Below are 25,111 nucleotides of genomic sequence, written 5' to 3'. Positions count from 1 at the left end.
GTGCACCAGAGCTGCAGAATTCAGCCCGAGGTTGGCACGTCTCCTTAATTTTGGCTTGTCACTCGTGTTCTGATTTGCAGACGCGACTAGAGGACAGCAGACTTCCAACTGAATCAGTGTATCCTAACATAACTGTGGACATGAAATATTAATGTTGCCAATGCCTTGCAGGTTTAGACTTGCCAATTTAACACTAGAGGCTGGCCATTTCCCTGTGTGCCTTTAGGCCAACTTGCTCTCCACTCACCCTTGATTGGTACCAGCCAAAGCATCCAGTAGTATCTTCTTCCCGGGGCCTGGAGCCAGGCTGTCCTGAGACCCAAAAGTCCTTCTTGCTGACCTTCCTCATCTTCCTGTCACTTCCTTAGCGGAACTGAACTTTTATAGGGACCACATCACCTGCTTCACAGACCATTGCATCCAACTTACAATCAGAGTTTCTTCAAAAGATTTATATTTTGGAAAAGAGAGATACCATGTAACATCTTCTATAGCTTGAATTTTTAAAATTAAGTGCACTTACATTAGCAGTGTTTATAATTTATGCCTCTCTCATTTAAAAAAAAGGATTTCCAACTTTCCAACTTCCAAATAGTTTATAAACTATTGAAATAGTAATTATTTTGTAGTTTTTGTTAAACGATTCACATTACTTTCCACAGAACAAAACTTTCTGTAAGAAAGAGACAGTTTTGTAGAAAATTAAATAAGATTTTACAACATTGCACAAATACTATTAACCACACTTACAATTTAAAATGATGACTGTATAATGACAAACCCTGATGACCCAGGGTATTGTGTGCATAGCTCTGTCTCTTCAGTGACTCAAAAGGTAATTCCCTTTTTGTAGCATTAAGAATTTAATGGGCATGATTTCATCTAGTCTTAGTACATACTCGAGAATCAGATAAAGGACAGGAAGTAAGTTTGCTGTTTGACAAAAACCTGCTTTGCTTTATGAATTTGGGGTTGGTGGTTGTATACATTACAGCCTCTACTGTACACAAAGTTCAGAGTCCATCTGTGTGTCATTATAAGTGGAAAGAAGCTATTCAGTGTTTGAAAGTCTTGTTAGGTGCTTCTTAGAAATCAGGGATTGCCAGTATTAATATTAATAGTGGCCTATTTAACTAACCAAGGCAACTTTAATCCACTGTGCTATTAAAAGCAGATGCATAAGAGCATCATGATTTCTATGACGTTGGAATTATAAATGCACAGAGTAGGCCCACCAAAACTGTTTATTGAATTAACGAGGCAAAGACAAGAATCTGGAAGGCTCAAGCTAGTGAATGAAGTCTTAAATACACACACGTACTTAGTCACTCTTATGTCCTGAAATGCCTTGGTGAGCAATCTTCAGCTAATGATTATAGTTTAAATTCGCTTATTTGAAGCATCCATACCAGCTCAGTAGAACAGATTGTTCTGAGTAAGGTACCACAGTTAAAGAGACCTTCACCCATTCCCTTTTACAGACCATATGTAATGAAGCTTGTGTCCTTTACATTGATTATCATCACCACCCCTAAATTATTGGTGCCCACCAGTGTCCTTATCTCACTGTGGATATATGTATGCATGTGTTAGGAATCCTTCGTGATGATCCAGCCTCCTATAATCACAGCACTAGGAATGAAATGGATCAGAAAATATTAAAAGAAATGTTGCAGATCCGTAATCCAGGCAGGCGGATACCCACCATTAAATCAATTCCTAGTGAAAAAAAAAAAGACTCTGTGGACTATCTTTGGAATTACCTGCTTTTTAGATTCACGTATGCGTGTGTGTGTGTGTGTGTGTGCATGTGTGTGTGTCTGTGTTGTGAACTATTTCCCGTCCTGTTCTCAGCCCCGGAGGCAATCATTCTCCCCATCAGCGTGCACCGTCTCCCTCTAAGCAGCGCAATAGGGATAACAAAACCCATTTCAGTCTCAATTTAAGTTTAATTCCCAGATGGAACTTGAAATGAGGCTGTAATGAACTTGAACTTGCAGCCGTGATTATCTCATACACGCACATAAAAGCGTTCAGATACAGTAGTGGTGTTTCCAGCTGCTGCTCAGAAGGCGCTCACTTCTGCAGAAGCGGATAGGAAAACAAAGCACTGTGGCTCGGCGTGTCATTACCTGGAGCACGGGGGCGTCAGCCAGGTTTTGCTGCATTTTATATCATGCAAAACAGAGGGTGACAAAACAGCATATAGGGTGATCGGAGGGTTTTTCAAATGACCTATAGAACACTTCCATAAGGAGTTTCTAAATGAATGCATGAAAGGTCAGCGATGTGATGTGAAGAAATAGCGGGAGGCGAAGGTTGGTAATGTACGGTAATGTATAACTAAATACACTAGGTGGTAGGTTGATAAGAATCATAAAATATTTCCAAGAAGAAAATCAACAACAGATCTTTCCAGTGCCCATGTAACTCTCTAAAGCCATCTGGGCTTTCAGGAAGACACACTCGTTTCATCCTAGGCGTCATTCAGTATTTTATTATTAAAGTCCACAATTGCGTTCCACAGACAGGAATACATGATTATGCCAAATTACGTATTTCCAGGCTGGCGTTCAAGAGTTAAGCCCCAAGGGAACGAGAGAATGGGTGCAGGAGTCCATGGCCCTGGTAAAAGCTGATGCAGGCAAGACCCGCATTTGGGTTCCTACTGTGACCTTCTTGCTCTCGGGTCGAGACGTGGGCAGTTAGTAGCTCCCTGTCCTCTCGCAGTGTCTGGGTTCTCTCTTCCCTGATTTCTTGGAGAGAAATTGAGGGATTCAGATAAATTCTGAATTAAACACTCAAGTATATCTAAAGCATTTTTGATAAGCTGGGCCGTGACTGCGATACAGTTTTAACTTTCTTGTTTGTCAAGATGTGGTGGCCTGCCGTTGGGACAAAGAATAAGAGACAAAATACCAGCGCCAGCACCCACATCACTAGGGTCCAGCCACATACGGGTGTCCACTCTGCTCACACAGAATGTCAGCATGCACGCAGCGTGTGCCTGAGGGGGAGCACTGCCGTGTATCAATGCACTGATTCCCTCCGAATATCCCAGTGCGTGACGTTAGAGTAGTAATATTAATATTAGAGTGAATCAGGCGTAAGTGTACATTTCTACAAATAATTATAAAGTGAATACCTGAGAAACCACGGCCCAAGGGCACAAATCGCCTGTTGCCAGCTCCCAGAAGCCCCCAACACCTTTACGTCCTGAAGCCTTAGGAAGATTCCACCAGAGAGACACCCAGCTTTTGTTGCCCCAGCGCCGCACGTGCATCCATGCCGCCCGGAACCCCGTCTGGGAGACTGTGGTCCTAGGAAACCAGGCGACTGAAACGCCGTACACTTGGGCAGTGGAGAGTATAAAGGCATTGTTTTCAAAACAAGGTTAAATAAAAGTACTCCGTGTATGCTAGACTGGAATTTTTCCAGGAAGTAATGTTATTTTGTGAGTGTGTGCCTGTTTGTGGAGCACTGGAGGGAAGAGAAAGAAGCCTATGTATTTGTGTTCATTTGTATCTGTGTGAAATGGCTCCAGTTTCTGTTTGTGAACAGAAGAACAGGAGTTATGCTTAAGTAATTAGGCAGCGATGACTGCAAAGATAAATTTTAAGTGATACCTAGGGAACAAATAAGCTAGTTTAATAATAAAAGAGCAACATCTTTTCTCTTCAGAAACCTCTAAGCATTTTCATAATTCAGCCTGCATCCAACCTCTCTAATAATCATCTCAATTATAAGAGATTAAATACTTATAATTATTCATAGTGTAAATATTTGAACAAAAATTCTAATATATATTAATAATTTTTGATTAAGGCTGTTGCAGCAAAACATAATCAAAGGTAAATGCTTATTTCAGGTACACTAAGGTAAATTATAAGGTTGAGTGACTCAGTTCTTCTGCTTTGCATATGATTGAATTAGACACGGAGAAGGAATGTAAGAGAAGTTCCATAATGTGTAATTGTAAATGCAAACAAGTTCAATATCTCCTGGTTAAAAAACCCCAAACTCTTTTCTACAAGCCCTCAAATTTGTGCTTGTAAAGTTTAGAAAAATATTTAGAGAGAGAGTAATGTAATGTGTATGCATTTGTTCCTATAGATAAATCATAAGGACAAAGTATTATTAGAAATAATAGCTCAATGCCCTTCCCTGGAAACCATTCCTGTGAACTATACCTTTTACAGAGACTATGTTATATTGTCTGTTTTTCAAAATTCATTAGTCATTAGCACAGAGACCTTGTAGATTATTTCATTGCCATTTATTTAATAACTAAACTTAGTGACATTTGTAATGACACTAATAATTATAGTTACCACTTATTGAGTACTTAATACATCCAGGATGCTAAACATACGATTTAGGTGCATGCTGATTTGTGTTTGTATTTAACTTTCATATCAACCTATGTATGACAATACTATTATCATCCCCATTTTTAAAATGACAGAATGAAAATTTAGCAAAATAATATAGCTTGTCCAAGTAACACAGGTAGCAAGAGGCAAAACTAGATTCAAACCTAGGATTTTCTGACTCTCTAGTACAGAAGCACCGTGCCAGATAGATGGATAGATAGATAGATAGAGAGATAGGCAGGTAATCTCTTTATATAGTACATTGTGTGATCCACTGAGAATTATTTTAAGAGACTGATAATTCATAGGATATTGGAAACTATAACGTAATCATTTGTATTTGGGGTTTTTTATAACTTTTTTTAATTTTAATTGTTCAAGTACAGTTTGTGTATTTTGGTTTTAATCAATGTTGACTTTTTATTAATCTTTCTCTAATTGCAAGTATTTTAGGGTCGTGTGAGTGACAATAAATTCCTCTGCTACTAAACTAAAATCCATTAGAATACATTTCTTTGAAACAAAAAGAGAAGCACCCCAATGCATTTCAGCTTCATAGAGCTACATAAGACTGTCTTAGATCACTATTAGATTAATGTTGGAATTTCCTTAGATAAAGCCAGTTCTGTGTGATCCCCTAACAAACTTCTTTGCAACTGATTTTCCATGATTTATTTATTTTTATTTAGAAAAAGTAATGGGAGTATATATTTGAGCCATGAGGTTATGGAGCTCAACAATGCAACCTGCTAGGAGTCTAAAATCAACCCCTTAAGTCCATGATTGTGACCCACAGGCCATCTGTTAATTGATTTGTGGTTTTGGATAATTAGATGTGGCATCTGAATCGTCTTCCATATTTCTTAATGTTTTGTCTTTAAATGCATCTGGAAAATTGTCATTTATTAGTCCGGCCAGAAAACACTTCCTACCTATTGATATATTCATCTTTCTGGACAGCAATGTATTTTACATCCACCACATAACCGCAAGCTCATATTTTAGCCAAGTGCAGCTATTATACTAAGTAATGAGCATCCATCACAGTCTATATGGTTAGTTTTATTACTTTTATTTCTTCATTCTGTGTTCTCCCTCCATAATTCATCATGCATAGCCTACACTTCTTGATGTGGTCTCAACTGCTGCTGTTATTCAATCCCGCATTTTCTTCCTATCCCTTTGCCGTGTGATTTCCGATACACCAGTCCACTTCAACTGTTAAGTTGTGCATCACCATAACGGCCTCCTTGTCAAAGCCAGCGATGTAAAAAGCAATCTTATTTATATAGATGACTGTTTCTCCAACTTGAGTCCTATGTTGACCTCTTCAAGAAAATAATCATTGCATATGTTCCTTTCTGACACAAACTATTCTTAGTATGATGTTACTTATGCACACCCAGACGTAAAACCAGGCGTAGGCTCCCTGTGCCTCTAGCTCTTGTACACCCATAAAGCCAAACCAAATGTACAAACTATACAGAACAAAACCAACACAGTTCGAGTAGCAGAATGCATTCGCTGTGACATGGTACTCTTTTGCTCAAGTGAAGTTGCCTGTCACAACAGTTGAGTTTGCCTGTACTTTCTGTGCTACATGATGCAGTTCTCCTGTCGCTTTCTTTTTAACAAGTATAAACACTTTTTGGCTCCTGCCCCTTAGCTCCAGAGCTTCACGGGTGCATTAAGCCAACTTCTGTTGTTCTGTTGCTGCCCGTGACAATGGCATGAGAAGCTGGGGCCAGTGGAAGCAAACACAGTGATGCAAGTCTCAATGACCTGTCTGTTGGCTGGAATTCTGCCGTGTCTTCCCCTCGTGGTGACAGGTTGTCTCCGAGTCCTATGCTATTTGCCTCACGCCCTGATTGCTTCAATATTCTTCTCACTGGCTTCTCTGTTCCCAGTCTCTCTTCTTTCAACCCACCCTGTATTTTTCTACACTAGTTTTTCTAAAACCCAGTCTATCATGTAGAACCATATGGTTTTGTGGTGTCACTTCATGTCCTTCTCACCCGGTTGTCCCTGCGGGCCTTCTGTTTCAGCCTCCCCCTCATCTCTTTGCCATTCTGCCACATGAATACCAGCCCCCACGCACTCACAGAGCAGGCATGCACCAACTACAGCCAACACCACAGATCTGTGCTCGGTCTTCTTTCTTTTTATTTCCTTTATAACATGGTGCCCCTTTACCTAGGTGCCTGCCACCTAAATCCTGCTGGGGCAATAGGCAGAAACTGGGGCAAACGAGGCTGTGCCGAACTCCAAGGCTAAATCCACACTGAGGAATCTCTAGATTCCAAACCTTCATTTCACTTAGGGTCATGCTACATGTTTTTCTTTAAGTATTCTGAGCATGACGAGCCGGGTCTGTGGGTACTAGATCTACATAGTTTCTTGGGCAATGCAGAATATAGAAAAAGGAAGTGTCACACAGTTGTTAAAGGCATAGACTTAGGACTCAGAAGGAACCAGATTTGCTATCTCTTCTTACTAGGTAAGCTTGGAGATTCTACCTAATATCTCTGAGTTTTCCCATTTGCTAAAAGAATCTTTGTAGCTACCTCACAGTCATGGTGTGAAGATCATGGTGAAGATCATGGGGGTGAAGTGATAAGCAATTATGAAATCAGCTCATCACCAGCATTTGGGCACTTGTGCTATCTGCCAATATCTCACAACTATACCCAGTGCTGTAGTGAATAACTTCGTGCATTCTGAATTGCTGGAGGTGTTTGTTCGGGTGTGTTCTCAGACTTGGGATTGCTGGGAGACATAGTCAAAGCACATGGAGTTCACAACAAATGTGCATATTCTCCTGCATGGGGCCAAGTCTCAGAATTTTCTCTATCCACATATGACAGTAACTAAAACAAATAGTCAGCACTCAATAAATGGAAACTTTCATCTGGACTTTCCATGACCCTAGCTGATGCTTTATGAATGAGTGTCATAGGAACCCATCCCTTCATTTTTGTTCTTTCCTGGAATTCTCCGTGGTTTGTAAGGTGGAGCAGCAGCAGCAGCAGCAGCCACCGAGGCAGGGTCAGAAAGACCACTTTCACATCCTGATTGACCAGGAAGACAGACCACAAGCTGTAGCAGCGACTGCTGAGGAACAGAGAGATCGTGATGAGTCAGACACGTGGGTGCGGCCTCCAGCCCGGCTCCCTCCCAAACCCCCAGGCACATTTTCCCACGAGAAAGGGCCTCACGGTGTGCAGTGAGCAGATACAGAGCTCATCGGGGTGAGAGAGCGGCTCCTTCCTCTCTGCCAGGGAGCGGCTGAGCGAGATCGTTTCATGGTGTCGGGGGGAGAACCGCATCAGTCTCACTGGTCTGCACGTGATCCCAGCTCCACGCCACAGCTCTGCGTCTGTCCTCCTCTGGAGGCCCGAGCGTCCTCATCCGAAAAATGAAGGGATCGGGCCTGGTGAGCTCCAGGGGTCCCTTCTAGCTCCAACAATCTGAGTTGAAGAAAAGCTCCACGCAACGGCTGAGTTGTCAAAACAAGAGAAAAGTAGGAAAATACCTGTTCTCTAAGTTCTTTTTTTTTTAAAGGTTTTATTTACTTATTTTTAGAGAGGGAAGGGAGGGAGAAAGAGAGAGAGAGAGAGAGAAACATCAATGTGCGGTTGCTGGGGGTTATGGCCTGCAACCCAGGCATGTACCCTGGCTGGGAATCGAACCTTGGTTCCCAGCCCGCGCTCAATCCACTGAGCTACACCAGCCAGGGCCCGTTCTCTAAGTTCTGTGTCTGTAGGTAGTATGAAATTGAGGAGAAGAGAGTCGATACGGAATGTGGCTTCTGACTGATGTGCAGCAAAGCGCGAACCAAACCAGCAGAAAGACTCGGGTGCCCCCAGAATTCTCCTGGTTCTACTAGAATGAGACTCCTGACACGTTTTTTATTGTAATCGAAAAAGTTAACTCTAAGCAATTACCACGGTTGGCTCTGAGTGATGTTTCAAATTTGTCTTGATAGCCATCTGTTTGGCAAACAACACGGCCATTTCAAGAATTACGGCAGAAAACTGTAACAAGTGTCAGACACGCTGGCCGTGTTAGACTCGGTCTGGTTATCTGCATCAGTGTAGTCACAAAGAGTGACAGAGAGGAAAAAATAAATTGAAGATAAAATACCGTTTTCTGGGTCTTAGAATTTGTCATCACCACCTCTGCCTATGATTCTTATAACACATTTTCTCCAAGACGTCCAATCACCCCCCATCCCCGTCTCTCATTCGTTTGTGTTTCTTTTGTTTTATTCCAGACCTTGATTACTTTTCACCTGGTCCACTGTTGTAGTTTCTTAATCGTTCTCTTGCCTCCTGCTCTCTTGTATGAAGGTACTTTATACAAAGGTGATGGTGTCTCTCCCCACTACACAGAGGGGAATGCTGAAGTCCTCACCCGGGAATGCCGGGGCTCCTGTCATTTCAGGAGCTGTCCATTTTTCCTGTGCCATTGCCCCTCTCCTTTCTCGTTACTCTAACTCAGTCCTACTCTGATTCAAGGCACAAAAGAGGTAAAACTATTCCTTGAACAAATAAGTGAATAAAAAAAATCCAGTTTGCTTTTTTTAGCCTAGCATTTCCCCAGCCTACTTTATCACAGATAGTTTGGGAATTATTATTTTCATGGAGTTGTAGTTTTTATCCTTGGAGGGGCAGAGAGGCACAGAGCGAAAGGGGAAATTAATCAGCATCCATAGTCAATTGACTCTAACATATGAAGACCGTTCTAATTTTTTACAAAGAAAAGAAAATGTTCAGCATTAAGCGGGAAAATAAAGGGAAATGTCCATCTGGTGGGGAGAAAACAGCTGGGAATCTTTTCAAGATCATTGATTTACCCCAAGTAGTTGCTTCTGGGAAGTCAGTAACAGGCGTTCCCCGTGACCACGGTCAGGGTTGGCATGTTGGACACAGAATCTAGTGTCAGATAATTAATACCATTAGCTGTATTAGAAACTACAAAGAAAGCAGAACAATGAATTCTAGCCTAGTCATTTGTTGTGCTGATAAAGTGTGTGCTTCTAGTAAGGAGTAGTTTATGTTCATAGGGTCATCGGAAGGGTTCAATCCAAACAGCCGTATGGAACAGGCATTGATGAAGACAAATACACACTGGTTTGAGAGTTGTATGTAAATGTAACGTGGACACTCTCGGGATCCAAATGACATCGGGTTTCAAAGTTATACACACTGGTGCTACTCCAGACACACCCGCAGCCCCACAGATGTTCTGATTTACTGTGATGTTAATGGTTCGGTGACCAGAGACTCAGTCTTGGCTTTATCTTCTTACTAAACCACTGAGAATCTATTGCAAAAACTTATGACAGTGTCACCAAATACAAAGAGGGTAAGCTTCTAATTACTCTCCCACGTCCCCTGCATCCCAGCCTGGAAACGCCTTCGTCTTCAGTTCCCCGTCCAGATGAGTCAGGACGCTTTGAGGTCAGTGGATTGCCACTTAGTCAGGTCTTTTTGATAAACAGGAAAAGCTCCCTGTCTTATAGCTAGTCTTCAACCCATGACTCTCTACTTGTTTTTCCTGAAAAGAATCAGATGCCCAACTCTCCCATACGCTCCGATCTCCCCCATTCCCTCATTCCTCTGTGCCTCCAAGCGTGCGTACGGCTCTCGTCCTCAAACGGTCTCACCGACCCTGCCGCCTCGCTGAGATCCATGCTGAATTTCTCCTTTCACCGTCCCCTGTCTGGACGCATAGTCGCTGAGGTAGAATAGGATGCCGTCATCCGGGCAACATCACTTATTCTTCAGTTGCTCGTTACTGATTTCTGTTTCTAAAGTCCTACTGGAGGTCGAAGGCTCCAAGTCACATAATGAAATCCAATGACATTTCTTTACTGTGCATCGTACTTGCTCCTGCTGCAGCATCTGTCACTTTGGTTAACAACTTTCTTTGCATTTGTGACTGTTTTCTGCCCTGGTCCCCAGTCCTCACTGGCTTCCTCCCTCATTGGCCTTACAAACGCAGGCACCCCCCCCCCCCATTTTGCCCTTAGCTCTCATCTCTGCTCAGCACGTGCTCCTGCCCTGCACGACTTCACCCACGTTCTGCAGGAAACTTCCAAAGTTAGGGTATAGAGTGTGGTATGGAGTCTCTCTGGACCTACCTTCCATTATATACACCAAACGTAGTGTGCTTAAATAGGATGCATTCTCCCCTAAATCCTGACCATTTTTTTTTTTTTACTTTTTTTTTCTCTCCCTGATCACCTATCTAAACTCTTAACATATACTCTGGGTTTTTTTGTTTTTGTTTTTGTTTTTGCAGATTAATTCTCCTGTAGCCTTGGTAATTTCCTCATCCTCCCTGTCACTCCAAGTTCAATCCTTCACCACTTTTTGCCTTGATTATCACAATGACCTCCCCATTGGTCTCTGTCTCTGGTTCATTCCATTTCTGTTGCGGTTCTGGCTCAAGCCATCCTGCCTGCTGCAGTGGGGTGCTGTCCAACAGCACGTAACCAATCAGACGTGTGCAATAAGTTTTTTGGGATAGTTTTTGTGTCATCAAACACGAACATTTGTAACATGGTCCAGCCCCGTTTTAAAATGATGTCGGTGAATTTCTTGCTGCAAAATATGTGTTTATTTTAGAAAATGTCTAAAACATATAAATAAGCAACAAAAAAGAAAATATGCTAACATTTACTTTCTTTGCCTCCATTGATTTCCTTGCTCTGCCCCATTATTATAACCCAAACCAACTGGGTCATTTCCAAATGCATCTGATATTTTCCTGTTTTCATCCTCTCTATGTTATTTACATGCCCCAACCCCACCCAATTTCAAGCCTTCAAGCCATTGAAATTCTGCTTAGTCTTCCCTGACCATCACAAATGTCTGTTTCTCTGAGATACATTTCCTATAGCAGAGATTAGTGATAATATATATAAAGCACTTTAAGTTATAACCTGGAGTTATTCCTCCTTGGTGTATTTCACATTGTATAGTCTGCCTTTTTCATAGCTGTGTAACTATTGTTTTTGGCCATGAACTTGTCTGTAAATCTAAGCTCTAAAATTCTTGACTGTATCTTTTCGGCCCGGGATTTTTCAGAGGCCTTAGTTCCAGAAGTAGGTAACACAGACTGTGGCATCATGCTGTTTGCCAGGGATGGGGGGTGGGGGGTGTAAAGAGAGAACTGGAAGACAGAAATGGGAAGAGATTGGAGAACAGAAAAAAGAAAGAGACCCTGTCTCTAACAAGAAGAATGAATACTCTAACAGTTCCAAGGGCAAAGTGTCTAAATTGATTCCTTCAGAGGGTCCTGTTCCACGAGGGGGCTGGAGTGAATGTTTGATAGTGCCCAACGCTGGGAATGGAGCACCTCCTATGGAGTAGCTTCATGCTCAACTCCATCCACTTCAGATTCAACATAAAAGTCTGGGAGCAAGCAGGATTCCGTCTCTGTAAAGGCTGGCAGAATTCCTCTAGCTTCCTCCACAGACAAGGCCGTGGTGCAAGGAACTGAGAACCTGGGGGAGGGTCATGGAGCAAGAGGATGGAGCTGCACTTCCTCCTTGAGATGCAGGAGCTTTGGTCTCAGTGCTGAGCGGTTGAAAATATCTCCCGTCTCCCTCTGGAGGGGTAGCACCACTGCTCTTTTGACAGCTCAGTTCCCCGTGGGCAGCTGGAAGCAGCTGAATTTTCATTCCAGAACGGCTCTTTGGGAAATGGTTTTAAAATGCAGCTAGAATGTGCCTGCGTTGCTTTGCCATGTGTCTAAACGGATGCATGAGGATTTAGGGAAACAGAGGCAAGAGCGGTGGAGGCAGGGACACCGCTTCTGTTAGTACGAGAGCCAGGTGACGGTGGGTCCCAGGCAGGTTGCGTCAGTGGAGACGGCACGAAGTGGCCTGATTGGTTGATGGCTGGATGTGGGTGCACAGACGCAGAGGAATCAGGGAGAGCTGAGGTGCTAATGTGAGTGTGTGAGAGCGGGTGAGTGTCCTTGTCTGTGATGGAGAGGAAGGGAGCAGCGGACTGGGAAAGGAGGCAGTGGCCGTGGACTCAAGTTATGATCTGACCTTGAAACTGTCAGGAAGGTCAAACTGTTCCTCCGCCCTGTTAGGTTTCCCGCTGGGCCTGAAACTTAAATAGGGAAAAAAACATACAAATTTTATACACACATGGAAATCTTTATAAGAAAACAAAGACTCTAACTGTCAAAACCTAAATGCTTTTATACTAGTCTGAACAAGGAGCGGGAAAATAAGAGTTATTTTAACAAAGTCGTTTGTACAGGATTCTCCTGGCATTGACTCCTTGTCTCTGGTGATAAGAACGTTTCTTTCCTCCAGGTATGGGGGGGCATCCTTCACATGGGATTCTACTCTCTTGCTTGCAGGAAGAAAAGCTGAGGTCAGAGCACCTCTTGTCCCTGCTGTTTTCAAGGGCCGTTAGCTCAACTAATCCCGATGCCAATGTGGCGTATTTTGTGGTGGCCTGTTCGGCCACCCTTCACTACCTTACAATGCCTGTTGGCATTGTAATGCCCAAGTGAAGATACAGCACATGTATCTGTAATTCAGAGAAGCGGTCTCAACTAGAGAGAGACACCTAAGACGCATCTGCATGACATGATAGGGAGGTCGCGGGACTGGTGGCCGTCACCCAGAGAGAGCGTACACACTGCGGGAAGGTGAAGTGTGCAGCGCTTGAGAGAACGAGAAAGGGCTGGAGCTGAGCCACTGCGCTCTGCTCAAGGTACTCACTGCCCGCACGAGCACTGAGATTTAGCAAGGGGGAGCGGTAGGAAGGGCTTATTTATTTACTCATTTCTACTACCGAGAAGGTTGCGGGTACATTGGCAGAATCTCACAATAATCCTGCTGGTTAGATGTTAACATCCTCCATTATTAACGGGAAGAAGCTGAGACCTCACTGCACAGATACTAGGTAGCTGGGCTGATTTTCTCTCCTGTTACAGAGACCCAAACAGTTAGCCTCGTTACTGATGCCCGCTACGATTCCCAGGCTGCTTGCCGAATAGCACAGGCTATACCCATGGGTCCATGTGGAATTCTGTTTTTCTTTGGGAGTTTATGAGCAGCCCCTGGCATCAGGCAGGCTCTGCCAGGGCCCCAGCTTCACCAGGGAACCAGCTGCCCGTGGCTTTGCCTCATTATCCTCTGTCTGGGGTGGATAGAGAACAGATTCAGAAGTCTTAGTTTTGCATGCTAATTTCCTCTTAACTGGCACATGAAAGGTGTGCCAAACTCCAGGAGAACGACAACCGGATCACTGAGATAATGGCTGTTGATATTTTTAAGTCCTTGAGCGACAAACACAGAATGTTCTCCTGACTAGCCAGCTTCCTTGCTACTCTCTGACTGCTACTTTGAAGCCATTAAAATGTAATCATCTTGCTGGCGCGCCTGTACAGTTTACATTGTATGGGAAATAGAAAATGAGCTGTGGGTGTGTATCTACCTCTGTGTACTTCCTCCTTTGCAGAACTGGCCTCTTTGCCTGCCCACGAACTAAGGTACATAAGATGTCATGTTTTTGGTTTGGGGTTTCCTTCTTTTTTTTTAAAGAATTCTGTTAAACAAGCTTTATTCCACGTTTCCGCTCCCGTCAGCCAGGCTGATGGGAAGTCAGCCTCTAGCATTTCGAGCTCCCCTCTGGCCTTATCTTGCACCGTGACTGCTAGAAGGCACCTCTGTATCAAGTCCTCCGCCACGGACCTGCTCATTTCCTGTCCCTTATGGTACCTGTAAGCCCCTTCATTTCCTCGCATCCAAGCCAAGATCAAAACAAGGGACTCTGGCGAAGCCGGCCCAAGATCCAGGGCCAGCCTCCCCCTCTGGTGGTCCTCCCTCACCAGGCTCCACTCAGAGCAATACCCGAGGCTCCTCCACCCTTCTGGCATCACACTTTGTCCCTTTGTCATCTCCCCAGTCATTGCTCCTCTCCCTCTCTCTCCCTCACTCCATCACAAGATTAAAGGAGGGCCAGTCTGTTTTGCCCAGGCAGCTCTTGCTTTCGGCCCTACTAAAGTCACCAGGGCACAAGCGCCATACCACAGCCTAAAATAGAAAAGAGCGAAAAACACAAATTAATATCTCAACAAGTATTTACCACTGTCTCGTCTACATTTAAATGCAGTGATCACACCACGTATTAGTCTTCCTTTATCCAAACAAAGTTAGCCCCTAGCCTCTTCCTCATCAGCGCTCTTCCGCTCTTTCATCATTCGTGGTATCTGTCTCTGGACCTCATCCAAATGTTCTCCTTTCTAGAATCCAGAGATCAAAACTGCAGTCAGTTCTCTGATAATGATCCGATGGAAGCAATTAAACTTTCATCTCATTATGTCTCTCTCCCTATCCTTTTCTTTAATTTTAGAGGACACATCCACATTTGACACCCAGCCACTTTCCCGTCTTTCCCTGAGTTGTTTTTCTGGGCCTACGTACTTTCTTTCTCCTCAAGGCAACGTTCGGATACCATCTGCAAGTGTCACTCCTGGAGCCTTGCTTTTCCTGACAAAAAGATATTTCCAGTTTTCAGGTACTTTTAAAGCTAAAAGAGTGACATGAGGAGAAGACTACAAAAGGTGATACCGAAGAGATGAATTAAAAGCAGATCAATGGGTCGAGCTGTTTTCTAATTCCGAAACTAGAATAGGAAGATAGATAAGAGTGAGCAGGAACAACTCGAGAGGCCAAATGAGATGTTGACCTGCTTCACATCCTTTGGTTTGTGCAGCTGCCCCAACTGTTTCTTGCTGCAATGTCACCTGTCAGCAGAAGAAAATCTGCATCTCCCGAGTCCTGCAGTTACGCTGTCTCAGGATCAAAGGGCCACGGCCAGGCAGCCTTGCAGGTCATATAGTCTAATCTAACAACTGGCAAGACGTCACACCTGCAGTTTCTGAGAAACCTGTGCTGCAAGGACCCCAATCGGAAAGCAGAAGGAAGATGGGCTCCCCATTAGCCAGACAGGGATGAACCCTCTCGCCTGCTTTTCGAGCAAGTCGTGCAGCCCTCCTGAGCCTGTGGAGACACCACCACCAACCCTGCGGCCCTCTGTCAGGAGTGGGTGAGACGCTGTGCAGGAAGGAGCTCTCACCTGCCAGGTCAGGGTACACAGGAGACCTCTTTCTTTACGTCGGACACTTCCGTTGCTTTACAAGGGGGCCCAGACTTCCAACTACAGAACCTTTGACTGTTGAAGTCAACAGTCTTCTAACCATACATTTCCCTCTTCTCCACACCAGTGGAATTCTTTTCTTTCTCATTGTCTTCCTTCTTTTCTGATACGCCAGGTTCCCGAGTCCACCACCACCTTCCTGGTTACCACGCTCCGGCCTTGTCCAGTCCACGCAGCCCTCCCCTTAGAATGCCGGGTCCAGGAACAGGTGCCCCGAGGGGAGGGCTCCCCCTTCCTCTGAGTGCACAGTTTGCTGGATGCCGCTCTTTCTTATGTAGCAAATGGGTGCAGGATTATTAGAAACACTCTGTTACCCGGACACTCAAAGCAGGGACACGGTCTTATGTCTGTCGAGTAACTTCTTCATTTAGGGGCTTTTTAATGTGGTTGACTTAATTGAATTCGGTCCTGAAGTCCAGTTAGAATAAAGGAGGCATTTTAAAGGTGGCTCATGAGCCAGCGGCCACAAAGGCTAATCTTGCTTCTAGGCTGTTGGAAATGATCCCATACTTAATATGCTTTTATTAAAGTGTCCCCTCCAGTTAAATAACTGCATAGGTTTTAAAAACCTCTGGAAATTGACTTTTAACATTCTAGTTATAAATAGAATTTTTTAAAAGCTTGGGTGGATAATTTGTCATCTAAGAATATTTGCAGTTGCTCAATTTCATGGACCTTAATGTAACCCGAAAACAGAAAGCCCCGCCCCCTTCTCTCACCAGACCGTGACAGCAGCTGACTGTGACCCAGGGACACTGCCTTCACCGTGTCCTTTTCTTGCAACTTGCTGTGGTAGAAGTGCAGGCAAAGCCTTGAGATTGATTTCACCATCTATAAAATGTGTAATTCAACACGAGATTCTTGAAAAGTCCCTTTTACCTCTGAGAGTCTATGATTCTATGGTGCCAGCATTACACTGTATTCTTTTTTACACAGATCTGCAGGTTTAAAAATGGACCCAATCCAACGGTCCAGGGCCAGAAAATGATGCTCTATTAAGATCGATTCATCAGATGAATGTAGGGTCCAATACAGCTCTGGACGATATTAATTCTGAAATCTCGGCTCATGATTTCAGGATGGGATGTCTATAGCTCCAAGCCAGGTGTAATTAGATGTGCAATAGTCTTGTTTTAGTGTGGGAGCTTTTGGGTCAAAAGGAAAGACTTTTTATTTAGTTTTTGTAATCATTGGGTGACATTGGGTAATAAGATTATATAAGTTTTGCATGTACAGTGCCGTGCTACCTCATCTGTATATTGCACTGTGTGCTCACCACCCGAAGTCCAGTCTCCTGTCACTGCATATTTGATGCCCTTGACCCTCTCCAACTTCTCCCACCCCATCTCCCCTCTGGTAACCTCTTCTGCTGTCCATGTCAATGAGGCTTTTTTAGCTTGTTTATTTGTCTGTTGCTTTCTGTTTCGTATCCCACATATGAGTGAAATCATATGGTTCTTAAATTTTTCTGTCTGATTTATGTAGCTCAGCACGATATTCTCCAGGTCCATCCATGTGGTCGCAAATGGCAGTGTTTCATCTTATGGCCGAAGTGTATTCTATTGTCTGTTCAGTTTTCATTGGTAATTTTCCTTTGGGGGAACTCGAAGCGCTGTAGTGGCTAAAGGAATAAAATATCAACTAGCAAAACTATTAATGAAAGATTACCCAGCAGGGGGAGCTAGGGCATCTCTAGCTCTGACTGGCTGGGGTCACAAGGGGATGATCAGATGCCTGCAGGGAGCACTTCTGGTCCAGGAGTCCTCACTGATGGAAGGAGGGGAGGGGCAGGGAGGGGAGGGGCGGGGCGGGGGCGGAGGCGTGAGCCAATACTGAGTCACCGACATCGGGTTTTAGTAAAGAAAATGTCTCCTCGTGTAGGCAGGGATGTGTTTAAAAGTGAGATCTTTCCTTGTTTCTATTTTAAGTGATTGCTTTGACAGGTCTAGGAAGCACAAAATGACGCTCTCTCCTGCAGATTCAGTAACTGCCCCGAAATGTCTGATTATGTCACGTCTGCAGTGGAAACAACATTGTGATGCGCCTCCATGGCAACCTGCGGGCCAGGGACGGCAGCAGCCAGCAACAGGACTATCAGGGTCCCCGCGCAGCACCACTACTTAATTATTGGTCATCCGTTGCTGGCGAGGAAATGACGGATGCTCTCACTTAGCACCTCTTCTGCAGTTGGCACTTGCAGAGTGCTTAAAAGTTCCCTGGTGCCCACGAAGAAACGACCGTTTGTGCTCTTCCTCGCAGGAAGCCCGGAGACGGCCCCCAGCGCGCTGGGGTCTGCTCTGTGACAGAGTCCGGGGCCTCACGGGCTGTTGCTTTCAATTCCAGTTCAGTCAGGGGACGAGTAGGCAGGAGACGTTTTCCATGTGTTGTCATATTCTCCAGAGATTAAAGCCAGTGAACAGCAAATTAATTCCATGGTAAAACTGCCCCCTCAAAAAAAAAAAGACAGCCTTTTAATATAGTACTTTTTGCTTAGAAGGCATATATATAACAAGCAGACTGGAAACTGTTAAATGTGCTCTGGCAGTTGCAGGGAAAAAAGCCATCTGCTATAAATGAATCTCCTGCATTTGTGGGGAGGGACGTTGTAAGACCCTCCCGACCAGAGCCTGTTTGGTGTGGACCTCCCGGGAAGAAGAGTATTTCTGCAGTATTGTATTGGTAGACTGTGGCCATATTTTACCTGACTCTGTAATAAGAATCTAACATTTGCACTGTTATAAGTAGATGGTGGGTAAATAGTTGGATAGATAAAGAGAGAGATGATGGAGAGATACATAGATACACAGGTACATAGAAGACAGATAGGAGTTTGTACTTCTGACAACGCGTAAGATTTACTACAGATTGCCTTCACCTTCTAACGGACGGAAGGGTGTGTTTGTGAGGATGGTACTGGGGGTACCAGGAATGACAATGGCTGACATTTATCCAGGCCTCGTTTTGCACCAGGCACTGTGGGACATTTTTTAATGTGTCACCATCCTTCATCCTTTGAACAACCCCATTGTCCCTGAGGGGATGGAGAGGTTGTAGTAGAAAGAGGTGGAGTGTTTGCTCAAGTCTGTGTAGCTGGTAGACGCGGGATTGGGGGCAGGAAAAAGGCAAGCATCACTTCAGGGCCTTTCTCTTCACTTTGTGCATCTGCAAACCCAAGGGGGCCTTCCAGTCACCCAGCCGGCCTCCCTCGGCCCTTTATCCAGCTTCCCCCCACCCCTTCCGCTGGCCCCTGGCCAGCTCACATGTTGGACCAAACCCCCTCCACAGTGGCCGACCCGTGTATGGTAACGGACTTCTTTGAGGTGGTTTTTTTTTCCTGATTCCCAGAATTGTTCAGACATGAGTTAGACTCATTATTTCCCACCATTCTTTGTAGCCAGACCATAGCATGGTTGATTGGGTATTTAAAACTAATTCAGGTTGCTCTGCAGTCTCTTTGAAATAGTTACGGTTGTTCTGTGTCCGACGTGGCCAGTGAGGTGGTGCGCGGGCAGATTTCTTTGCGGAGGCCCAGCTCAGTAACACCCACGAAAGCGAGCTGCTCTGGTTGGCCCTCTGTGCCTTCCACACCACCTCTGAAGCACGTCCCCCCCCCCCCCCCGAACCCCAGGGTCTGGATCGGTGGCTCACAACCTCGTTTGATCGCATTTCCCGACCAGGGAGAAAGGTTCTAGCTACACTACCGAGGTGTGCGTATTTCTTCATTTTCAAATGATGTAACAATCATAACCATTATCGAGTGCTTGGTATGTGCTAGGCTCTTGGTAAGTATTGACTTACAACACTTCATAGCAGCTCTATGAAGTAGGTATTATTATTATTATTATTATTATTAACACTATTTAAAGGTAAGGAAATTGAGACATTAAATGTTAAATGCTTTGCCCCGGGGCTACTTAACTAGCAGATGGTGGAACCAAGCTTGAAGCCGAGTGGTCTGACCTCTGAGTCCATACTATTATGGACTAAATATCACAGCTGCCTCTACATGTGTTACTATACTAATTTATTACATTCTCTATGGGATATATGAAAGCTAGAAATTGTAAAAGAATGAGATACACCCTGGTAATAATTGATTGAACAACTGAATAAAATATCTCCCTGGCCAGAGCGATATAGGGATTTCAAGCACCCTGACACCCAATAGAAGAAATAATGTAGGATAAGGACTCTTACTCACACTCACAGGGAAACATACCTTAAAATCAACTGCATGTGTCCTACGTAATGTGCAATAGAAAGTTCAATGAGTCACCAACTTCCTTGTATCATTGACAATAAAAATTATGCAAGTCCAAAATAACCCTCTTTTTTGCTCAGTAAATCTTTCGTCTTCCAGATCAGCTTCGACTTCACGTGGTCATTGGCTCTAGGGCCCGTAGGTGTTGCCAAGCAGTGGGAAGCACTGGAGCGCACGCAACAGGATCGATTTGCTGTTTGAAACAGTGATGACCACTGTTTGTCCAAGCGTGGCCACTGCCATGGTCAACACCTGGTCAAAAACTTCCTGTCCAGGGGGTCTGTGGGGGCTGCAGCTGTTGAGAGGGGGCCCCGGCAGCTATGGGGTTTGCTTAGAGGGAATTTTTGCACGGCATTTTTCCTGAGACTGGACAATGACACATTTTGTGCCTCAAAACCTGGGGGAGCTGATGGAGATCAACCCCATCACCGTTGGACCACTAAGTATGAGTGACACCCTGAATACTGATGACACATACCATAGGAACGAATTTTTATTTTCAAGGTGTATCAGTATAGCCTATTTAAGATTTGCCATAATCGTTGCTGCTTTAAAACCCAATTACAAATGCCCCCTTTTTTACTCACACAGAAAATACACAACCTGGTAATTTACAATCTTTTGTAGTTCAAAGTGTCGTTCTGCAAAAACGGATCTCTTTTAAGCCCAGGAGTGCACAGGAGATAGGTATTTAAGTAAGATGTGCAGGGGACAATGGGATTTACGAGCTGAAGGAACAGGATGACACCGAGTGGGGTTTCGTTAAACTAATCTTATGGCTGGCGAGGATGACATGTCAGGTATTCCATTCATCTTAAATACCAAGCCATTTCCATAAATTTCTTTCATGATGTGAAGCACATCATATGGGTGCAGTCCCCGTATAGCGTGCGCTTCAATACACCAGGCACGTTCTTTTGCTTCGCTACATACTGTCTCTCATTTCATTTGCGAAAGATGTACTTATCAGATTAATTTTTGTGGGCCGGTTCATATTTTAGTTTTATTCTTGGAGTCTCGTTTATTAGTGCCATTGTGCTTGTTTGATGCTGCATTGTACATACAGCTTCGGCCCGTGTGGACACCATCAGAGTGCCTCTCCCTTCCTCCCTGCACCAAAAGCAAAAGGAATCTCCTGTAATAATGTTTGTCAGGGAGAAATACATTTGTCAATGCAAAAAAAAAATACACAGGATGTATTTGGGGCTATTTAGCATAAAATGTCCTTCTGAAACAGCCTTGTTGTGTAAGATAATGTGTTCTGCTGCAGCATGTGTAAGGTTGAGTTTCTTTACCGTGTGAACACTATGCTATTTTCTTTCCTCCCCTAATCCCCCACCCTGTTTAACAGCAGACAGACCCAGGGAGCCCTGAGTGAATCCGATGATCCTGAAACAGGCTGTCTCTCTGATAACAAGCCAACTTCTCGACACTTCTATCCTGTCGCCTTGCTGCTTGTCAGCTCACACCTGCTGGTTGTGTGGCTTATTTTAAGTCTTGCGTTACTCTTAGCCAAATACCAATAAGTTTTCTGTTGTATTCCTTTCTTTTCTACGAAGGACAACGGACTTTAAATTATGGGGACAATGCTGTAACATTTCTACATTTTAAGATTCCGAGAATTTAACAGATGTTGGCATTGTGTCTTCTTTGTTTTTGTTTTTTTCCTAAAATCTACAAAAGGAAGTACTATGCATTCAGTGAATTATTTTGCTCTTTTGTCCATGGAGAAGTGTTTCCCACTGTTCCCTAGCTCAAGAAGAATTTTTAAATTACTATCTTTGGAATAAGACAAAGAACAGAATCCTGAAAGCTTGAAGGTCTGCACCTCCTGCTCCTCTTCCCACTGAATCTATTAAAGAAATTAAGACTGAATTTGCACAACACACTGAAACTCTGAGACACATCCTAGAGATGGGGGAGGTTCCAGACTTTATTGCCACTGTGCTCAAACCACTGTCGCCATCCGCTGATAGAACGTTCTGTTTGATTCCTCCGCCTGGTAGTCTTGTTATTTCTTTGCTGCCGTTAACCCGTCTCTGTCAAGTAACTCTATGGAGAGAATGGCTATTTCTGTTTTGTAATTAAATTAACCTGTTTGTAACGGTTGTTTGGGTTGACTTGGCTTTCAGAGTACTTTTCTATTCTTTTCAACAAGGTCTCATTTGTGTCTCGATGACCCCTTTTCCCACCCGTGACTTTTGTAGCGTCTGTGCACAAGCACTTCCTTGACAAAGTGGAGACTCGGACCAGGCTGTTCCGGAAGCCATTTTTCTCATCGTTGCACAGCTCAGATAATGAACTAAAATAGAGATTGAACTTTCCTTTAAAAATCTATAGGGCCAGACTTAATAAATTAAATGCCTTATTCCTAGAACCTGTATCCTTAGGGCTACATATAGATTTTAATGTGTTTTAAAGAAATTAATTTGTGGAAGAGTTATAAAAAGGCAGATATATTTATGAGATTCAAGCGAAGCTGTATTGTGGAGCAAATTATATTTAAAGAGTTTATTAAACCTTAAAGATCTGTTAAGAGCAAAGAGACTTTAATCATCTCTTTCCGAGGGCAATAATGGTATTGGGCCTGGCCTAGGATTTAATTTTGTAAGATGTATCATCATTTGTGAAAAAAACAAATGTAGAGTTGAACCTTTGTTATTTTTACTTGGACTGTTGCTGCAACTCTGCATTGAACAAATAAAGGATATTTATTTATTCTGTTTCACGAAGTTGTACTTTTTCCCCTTTTACCAGAGAAGGATGCCGCATAGAGAATGTGCTGAAGAATATCAAATGCAGAAAGTATGCTTTCAACATGCTGCAGCTGATGGCTTTCCCCAAGTACTACAGACCTCCAGAGGGGACTTACGGAAAGGCCGACACCTAAGGCTGCCCACGTGTACATGAACAGGGACACAAACACCCGTCTGTTGGATAATCTCTGCCTTTTTTTTTATTGTCTTGAATTTGTGGAGGGACGTGACCAGGGATGTTTGCCCAAGTCTAAGAATTACTTGAATTGGTTATCAGCACATTTCTCTGAGAGAAATCCATTTTTAAAACAATCTTACGTAATATTGTCCTTTCTAGTTCTAAGCTTCTGGGTGTTGACTCTCGCTGGCTGAGATCGGCTTGGAACGTGTAGCTTTCACTCATGGAGTGTTTTAATGGGAGGCATTCTGAGAACGCAGGTCCACGGAGGCCGAGAGGCGATGCAGACAGCGGCTCTCCCTCCAAAGTGAAGCTGGGAGAGGGTGGAGGGAGGGGGACGTTGCGAGATCATCTCACAGCTTTTCTCACACGTACTCTTAGAGCCTGTTTCTGAGGTTTAGCCACGGTTTTCTAGTGAGCTGAAATGAGGTCACATTGACTCACCATCGGACTCCAGGACATGGTGCCCTGTGCCTGGAAAGACTTTGTCGTCCGGCTGAGATGCCACCACTCCTCCTGGACAGGTGGATGAACAGTGTCAGTAAAGCAGTGAAAATACTCTCCGAAAACATGGTTTCTTTGCAAAGCTCTGACCTGGGTTGTGCAGCCCTGTTGTACAAGTGGCACGAGAGGAAGTTTAATAGGATAACAGGCAAAACACGGTGAGGAACGAGAAACTGCAAGTACGCCCCAAATGAAAATCTCCATCAGCCTGAACTTCATGTAGTCGGGTTCATGACAGTGAACCGTGTGTCTTTGAGATGTTCTCCAAAAGTCATCTTGGTTAGACTGTAGATGGTGCAAATCTGCATTGCCTGGATAAAATAGTGTATGTGCATAAACCTTCTAAAATACATGCAGCCATAACTGATGACAGACCAAAACAATTATTTGTTAACCTGAATTCCCAATGTGTCCTTATCCAGTAAAATAACACTATAAACAGTCCAGAATTTTAAATTAGAAGCTTCCTTAGACATTACCTAGTGTAACACCTTTACAAATGGCTACCCTGGAGCCCAGGGAAGCCCTGCCCCCAGTCGCCCAGCTAGACAACTTTAGATCCGCGACGACAGCCTCCTGTGGCCTTCCTCCCCTGTGGCTTCACTCCTCTCCTGGCTGCCGGGCCACATATCCGTGGCGATTGTGGGAGAATGCTAGTGAGTGAAACAGAAATCGGCAGTTATGACTGAAATTCAAACTTAGATGGCGACCACACTCTGAACAAATGAAACCTATTTTCTCCAAATTTCAGGAATGCATTGTCTTTCTTCTCTCACTAGAGGGGCGTGGCACTCAGAGCACACCTCTCAGTTGGAAACCCCAGACGCCTGTTACTCAGACGTGTCTTAGCTGTGGCCACACTGAACGGAGTTGTATTGCGGGCTTTCCATAGCGCATGTGACAGAAGACACTTACTGAAATAAGGATTCCAAACAGATCTCTAGATTCATGGGCTTTTTCAAATTCATGCAGATTGTAGATGACCCTCTGGGGATTTTCATACTAGAATGATCCATCTGTCATTTTCGCTCATGACTGCAGGCATTATATTTGAGGCAGTTGCCAAACGACCAACCGCCTTTGTGGCTCTGCTCATGGGGAAAGTGATCTCGGTGTTCTGTTTTATACCTCCTTCTCCGTGTCAGGGATCAACTATAATCTCTGAACTGTTCTGTGCCATTTGGAAATGGTAGGGTTTGTGGTTATTTTCACTGTGCCATTGGATGTAAGGGAACAGTCTGGGATGAGAGAGGTTTCCCTGGACAACCGTGAGCCCTCCTTCAGGATGCCTAGTGGCAGCTGGTGCCAAGAACCTGAGCGGGTTATCCTCATGGGAATGCTCTTATACATAAGAATTTGTGTTTGCATTTGTAAAAATGAGAATGCTTGACTCAAATGTAGAAAAATATTTAGCTAGAAAGTTTTTTTTTATTTTTGGAAGACTTTTTAAAGATTTGTTTTCTTTTACAATAAGTACCAATGTAGATGCCTCAAAGGGTAGCGATTCCTGAACTACAAAGGCATCTGAGTTGTTGTTTATGATCAACATGGCCATCCGCATTTCCCTGCAGGATGCCCATGTTTGTGCATACTTTTAAAGCTGGATTTCATCAAAGAAATTCACCTTTCACAGAGGCAAAAATATCGACCCTTTCCTAAGAGATATTCCAAGTATCCTTGGAAAACCACTTCATTATTTCTTAGTTATTAAGGCTGTGGAAATCAAAGAGCCCAGGTTAAGCCAAAAAGTTTTAAAGCCTTCTTTGCACAGATGCAGCTCAGCCATGCTTTCTGTCCACACATTCGTTTAAAAAGGTGTGCACCCCAGCAGGCTGATTTTAGGA

At 43.9% G+C, this 25,111-nt stretch overlaps 1 protein-coding gene across 2 annotated transcripts in view; it reads left to right on the top strand.

Annotated features, from left to right (window-relative positions):
- INPP4B (inositol polyphosphate-4-phosphatase type II B) overlaps positions 1-24,902 on the top strand; it is a 517,613-nt gene extending 492,711 nt beyond the window's left edge. Inside the window, exon 24 of one of the 2 annotated variants that reach the window (XM_028521081.2) lies at positions 22,587-24,902. In XM_028521081.2, the coding sequence (XP_028376882.1) occupies positions 22,587-22,719 (133 nt within the window). In that variant the 3' untranslated portion in view covers positions 22,720-24,902. Of the gene's footprint in view, positions 1-21,180; positions 22,548-22,586 lie in introns of those variants that run through there. The other variant, XM_028521080.1, reaches the window with a different exon arrangement.
- The last annotated feature ends 209 nt before the right edge of the window (positions 24,903-25,111 follow it).

This window comes from Phyllostomus discolor, chromosome 8 (genome assembly GCF_004126475.2).
Source record: "Phyllostomus discolor isolate MPI-MPIP mPhyDis1 chromosome 8, mPhyDis1.pri.v3, whole genome shotgun sequence".
Lineage (NCBI taxonomy): Eukaryota > Metazoa > Chordata > Mammalia > Chiroptera > Phyllostomidae > Phyllostomus > Phyllostomus discolor.
The sequence above is the reverse complement of the archived record's forward strand: the minus strand, read 5'-3'. Positions and strand labels throughout refer to the sequence as shown.